The following is a 5,591-nucleotide window of genomic DNA, read 5'->3' as shown; positions in this document are numbered from 1 at the left end:
TATGAACGTGCTCAGTTGCACCGTATTTTAAATTACATCATACTTCCTCAGAGTGGTTCATATCAAAGGGTGTCTTACACTGACACTCTTGTTTTGTATGCCCTGCTCACTAAAACAGAAATTTCTTTTGCTTATTTGATGGTAAGATACATGTTTGACTTTGTTAGAAGTGATAAAGACAAAGCCCTTCCTTATGGCATGTTTCTAACTTGTATTTTTGAGCATTTTGGTGTTGACTTGTCCAATAAGTATTATGAAAATAGACATTCATATCTAAAGGGAGGTGGTTCAGTAAAACAGCATAAAGGACCTACTCGCTCTAAAAGGGTGGTTCTAGATGATGAAAATGATGAGATCATCCCTGAGGATTCTCCTCCTCCTTCCACCGAGGGCACTTCCATCTCCATTGGACAAAAATCTGCTTTGTTTAATGTTGTTAGAGATGTGGTCCAAGAATTTGTCTCCCAATCCAATCATATGATTGCCATGAGTAAGGAACAAGAGAATCTAGCAAGCAAGCATGAGAATTTCCTCCGAAAATCAAGAAATAGAGTGACTGTCTTCATGAAGTTCATTGATAATCTTTAACAAGATGAAGATCATGCCACTGATGCTGAAGAGGAAGCTAATTCTGAGGAAAATGGTTCAGATGCCTAGATTTGTCTCATGAAGCTCCTGTTGTCTGCTCACTTTTGTCTCATGAACTTGTTTTTCTTGTTAATTTTGAACTACTTTCTGTTTATTTTGGATGACTGTAATATGTTAACTACTGTTGCATTTACTTTCAATCAATTTGGTGTTTAGACTTTTCATTAACTGTCTCTTGCAGTTTTTAAGGCGCGATTTTTGTTTGATCTTGACTTTTTTCCACTCTTGATGACAAAAGGGGGAGTAGTAGCATGAATAGCATGAATATTGTGAATTTTTTGTTATGATTTTTTATTACTGCTGCTATAATTTTTTGCATGAGAATTTGATTTGCAAATTTTGCTATTGCTGTGATTTTTTGGCATGAGATTTGCAATTTGCTTTTTATGATATGTTGTTGTTTTGTCCTTGTTAGTCTTAATGCTCTGTCTTGGTTAAAGCATGATCAGTTTTTGAAATGGATATTTGATTAAAAAGTGCTGACATGATATGTTCAGTCTTTAGCTGAATATTGGTTATAATTGCTAATATGTTTTGACTCAGTTTTGGGCTAAACAAATCCACTTAGTCATGTGTCATGAGATGTTACAAATGTTTGAAACTGTCACTGTTTGCTGCATCCTTGGCTAGTATATTGCATTTTTTTTGGATTCCAAATAAGTATATGCAAATAGAAAATAAAAGAAAAGTATAAATCAAGGGGGCTACTCTTGAAAAAGAAAGGGGAGCAACACAAAAGCAAGTGACATCATTCAAAGAGAAGTTCCTTATCTTTACTCAAAGTCAATTCCTTTTGATTAATGTTTTAATTATGTTTGTCATCAATGGGGAGATTGTTGAGTTAAGAAATTAACTAAATTAATTTGATGATGACAAACATTATTTTATTGGGCTAATTAACCAATTAGTTTTTAATTGTGCTTGATAAATTGTTGCAGGCCAAAGAAAGAATATTGCAGTAGCCTAATAGGAAGAAAATCAAACCAGAAACAAAGTGGGCTACAAAGCACTAAAATTCCAAGGTTGTTAAGCAATAGAATCAGTTGGGCTAAATAGAAACATATCCACCCAAGTCCAAGTTGACTCCATCAAGCTTCTCATCCAAGATTGAAGACTTCCCTCTCTCTACTTACTTCGGTCAGCATCAGAACAAAAGAGAGAGAGCTTTGTTCCTTGCTCATTTCATTAAATAAGAAAGAAAGAGAAAGCTTAATCAAAGAAAGCAAAGGTCTAATAACCCAAATCAAACCCATCAAGTTGAATCAAAAGTTAAAGGTGATTTATTTTCATTTGCATGCATGTTAATTTCTTCACTCCTTCTTCAATTTTCTGTGATACCATTTTTGGTTAAATGAAGAAAGAAGTCTTTGATCTCTGCTGTTGTAAATTAATGGTTCACAAAGTTTCTTGGAGGCAAAGCACATTATTAATGGTTCGGATTTGGGTTTACCACTGAACAACTTTCTCTTTGCTACTCAAATGTCTTCGGTCAATCCAAAAGAAGACAGCTTGAAAATCCCTAATTTGGGGGTTAATTGAAGAAAGTGAAAGGCTAAGATGGGAGCACACAACTCGAGGAGTTGACTTGTTAGAAAGTAACTCAGCAACATGCAAGGAGATACAAAAAGAAAATTTTGTTTCTGTTGAAGCAATGAGAGATAACCAGTGTTTTGAGATTAATGTTCTGAGAAGAGTTCTCTGAAGAAGTTCATCAACTTGGACAGTGCTTCCTAGTCAAAGGGGCATTCTGTCAAAATGAAGAACAAAATCAGAGGCAAGCAAATCTGGTTCATCACATAGCAAAGAGGTTGTTGAAGCATTAATCTCCTTCATGTTTTACAGATTGTAATTTTTTTTTCAATGTTTATTTTTTTGTAATTTCTTGAGGTAAAAGGCTGAATGAGAGAGTCATTGAAAAAGCCTAAGAGTGGAAAGAGGCAGAGAGATACACTTTAGTAAAAAGTCTAGAGTGATTTCAGATTTTTTTAGGTTGATTCTGTGTCTTGTATCTTGTACCAGTGATGTATCCCTTTCTTAGTTGGGTTAGCACTAAGAGTAAAGAGTTAAGTATTAGCATAACCAAGTCAAGTTAGGTTAGAACTTGAGAGTGAAATGATTGTGTCAATCCTGTGGAATTGGTGTATGTAATACTTTAACTATAGTGGAAATTCCACCACTATTGTGATGGAGACTGGATTTAGGTTGCATTGCACAAGACAACTGAATTAGGATACATGATGGTGTCAGCTTCTCTCTTCCCTGCTCTGTTCCGTTTTCTGATATTCATGAGTCAAAAATAAATTGTCTCATAAATTTTCCGCTGCTGAATTTAAACGGATTCAGATTGAAAGTTTGTTTTAAAAAGATTATTTCATTAAAATAAAAGAAAGCCATAAACTCAACCCTAAGCCTTCTACAACCTTCAAGAACCAAAGGAGTTAGCGTTTCATATAGTCGCCAAGCATGATACCAAAAGAATTGACATATCTTGCCTGTACACCAATCAATAAGTTATATTACTTCCACAAATTAAAAGAAATGTCCTAATGCAGTGAACTACGACACAGTTTAAATAAACCAATTTTACATTATTAGTTTTCAGTAATATAATGGAGGGAAACTAAATTTATAAAATAAATGGTATTAAATATATAAAGAATTTATTAATTGATAATTATTATGAAAGGTTACTAGTGGCAGATCAAGCAGGATGAATGATCTTTTTCAGCACAAGGTCTCTAGCTCTATTAATGGTCATGAAACATAAATACAAATGCTCCTCCAATTCATCCAATTGATCACTAAAATTACATTGGTTCTGCTTTAGCAGGCGTACCACTTCTCCATCAGCTTGAATTTTATCATCTTTCCTCTCGAGCCAAAACTTCACTGTTGTCCTCATGTACTCCAGCTCATCATTGAGCCGAGCCACAAGCCGACCCGTGGTCTCCAAGTCCTTGTTCACAATGTAAGTTCCTTTTGCGGCTGCATCGAGTTGAGCCATGACCTTCTTCAGCTTGCTTTCTGAAGCCACTTTTACCAAGTCCATTGTTCCTATCAAATTAGGTGTAGCCACAAGCAAAACAAGTCCATGCGTAATAACAATCACCATGAGTGAAGCCGTTATAGCCACCAGAAGACAAGCAGAGCCGCCTTTTAGCCTAGTCATCATTTGCAGATTGGCTCTCACTTTGTCACGGCACGACTCAAGCCGTTTTGACAATTCGGAGCATTGGCATTGGGCCGCCCGAACCAAACATGAAGATGGGCTTGATTGGGCAAACGGGTTTAGTGAGTTGGAGAATTCTGTTAATTGAGCCGTTATTAATGATAAAGTAGTTGTATTATGATCTTGATTATTTGCAACACATTGAAGAATGGTCTTAAGTGATTGATACTTAACCCGCACACGATCAATGTCTTTCAATAAATGGCTGCAAAGTAGAGAGGCGTTGGAAGTATGGCCAAAGTAGTCCGACAAAAGAGCATGGATAGTGGGCCTATTTTGGACTTTGTTTAAGGCCCATGTAACAGTGGGCTGATCAGGATCCAAGAGGTGCTCGGCAAATAGACGGTAAGAGGGGAGACGGGCCGAAGTCGAAGAGGAGTTTTGGGCTTTGGGATATGCAAGGACACGTGTCCAAAATTCTATGTATGATTCCGTACGGAATGCATTAGCATATTCCTCACGCACATCCACAGAAGCTTCATCATTTGGAGAACTTGGCTTACACACTGCCACAATCCATTGCCACTAACATATTTAGAATTTGAATACAGAATTATTTGGGTGCATGTTAAAGCAAAATTCTTCAGAACAATGATGTGCTTTAAACACTTGATATAAAATAAGACCAAGGAGAATAAAATGATATAGAAAAGGATCAGAATTCAGAAATAGTTGTGGTTCATTCCTACATGTAAATATTAGGCTAATTTTTTTAGTAATAAAAAAATAATGTATAATCCAGTATCATAGTTAATTGATATATTTTTTTATATAAATTTTATTAATTTATTTAAAAATAAATAAATAAGATTCTCATATTTTTTAAAATTAAAGATCAAATTTTCATAGTATACAAATTAAAAGGTCCAATTTATAATAAAATAAAATTTTGCTTGATGTAAAGTAAATTGAAGGGTCTAATTTGCATGTTTTTAAATATTTTCAATGTTAAAGCACAAATTTAACCCTTAAATTTGTATATTTAAAAATTTTAAAATAAAAAAATAAATCTAACTCTTAAATTTGTAAATTGAAAGGAAAAAAATCAGTGGTATCCATACAAAAACTCCAAATATCCACATTATTAGAAGATATCAACTGCACTTCAACCCACAAAAAATAAAAAGCGTAAATATTATAGTCTTTAATTTCATATGCTTTATCAATTTTTAGGTCACTATATTAAAATTAAGCAGTCCCAAGTTAACTTGCAAGCTAGTTTGAAGAAATTCAAGTTATCATCTAGTATTTATAAAAATGACGTTCTATTAATATATACTGATGAAACAATATACAAGTCTACGAAAAAAGGAGAAACAATGAATAACAAACTGGAATAAGGTATGGAAGCTAGGATGGGAGAACATGATGATTACCAGAACATGAAAACAATTTTTTGATCCGTCGAATCAATTTATTCTTCATTCCTTAGTTGTTGCTAAATAGGTTTTGAAACTTCGAACCCTTGGAAATGCAATTAGATTGCTATGTTAGTGAAGGAAGATTTGATACTGAATTCTTGATATATTATACATATGCAAATGAATTCAAGGATAGTTGTTTTTTATGTGGTGGGAAATTTTAGATGTTGAATTGGTCTTGCTTGCAAGAAAGAACTTTTGCAATGAATTAACATCTTGTAGTGTAAGTGAAGGTGGTAGGGTGTTGATTTGGAAGGAAGTTGTAGAATTATCTTCAAACTAAAGAATAAAGT

The 5,591-nt window shown here is 34.1% G+C and overlaps 1 protein-coding gene across 2 annotated transcripts; it reads right to left on the bottom strand.

Moving 5' to 3' along the window:
- Positions 1–3,340: 3,340 nt before the first annotated feature.
- On the bottom strand, positions 3,341–5,374 carry LOC107466900 (UPF0496 protein At3g49070). Of its 2 annotated transcripts, XM_052254786.1 has the most exons (3): positions 5,254–5,374; positions 4,060–4,383; positions 3,341–3,954 (listed from the first exon to the last, which is right to left on the bottom strand). In XM_052254786.1, exons 1-3 carry the CDS (start codon positions 5,300–5,302, stop codon positions 3,350–3,352), a joined length of 978 nt encoding a protein of 325 aa, XP_052110746.1. In that variant the 5' UTR covers positions 5,303–5,374; the 3' UTR covers positions 3,341–3,349. The 2 variants fall into 2 exon arrangements, with proteins under 2 accessions (XP_052110746.1, XP_015941393.1); XM_016085907.3 differs by having other exon boundaries at positions 3,341–4,383.
- Positions 5,375–5,591: the final 217 nt, after the last annotated feature.

The sequence above is a fragment of the Arachis duranensis genome, chromosome 9, assembly GCF_000817695.3.
Source record: "Arachis duranensis cultivar V14167 chromosome 9, aradu.V14167.gnm2.J7QH, whole genome shotgun sequence".
NCBI classification, from domain to species: domain Eukaryota; kingdom Viridiplantae; phylum Streptophyta; class Magnoliopsida; order Fabales; family Fabaceae; genus Arachis; species Arachis duranensis.
This window is presented reverse-complemented; position numbering and strand designations above follow the sequence as displayed.

What these genes read in the sequence shown, in the direction of transcription:
- LOC107466900 (XM_016085907.3), bottom strand. Translation starts at nt 5,302, where the DNA reads ATGAAGAATAAATTGATTCGACGGATCAAAAAATTGTTTTCATGTTCT. An exon ending in AAAATTGTTTTCATGTTCTG is followed by an intron (nt 4,384 to 5,253) that starts GTAATCATCATG and finishes GGATTGTGGCAG; the next exon opens with TGTGTAAGCCAAGTTCTCCA.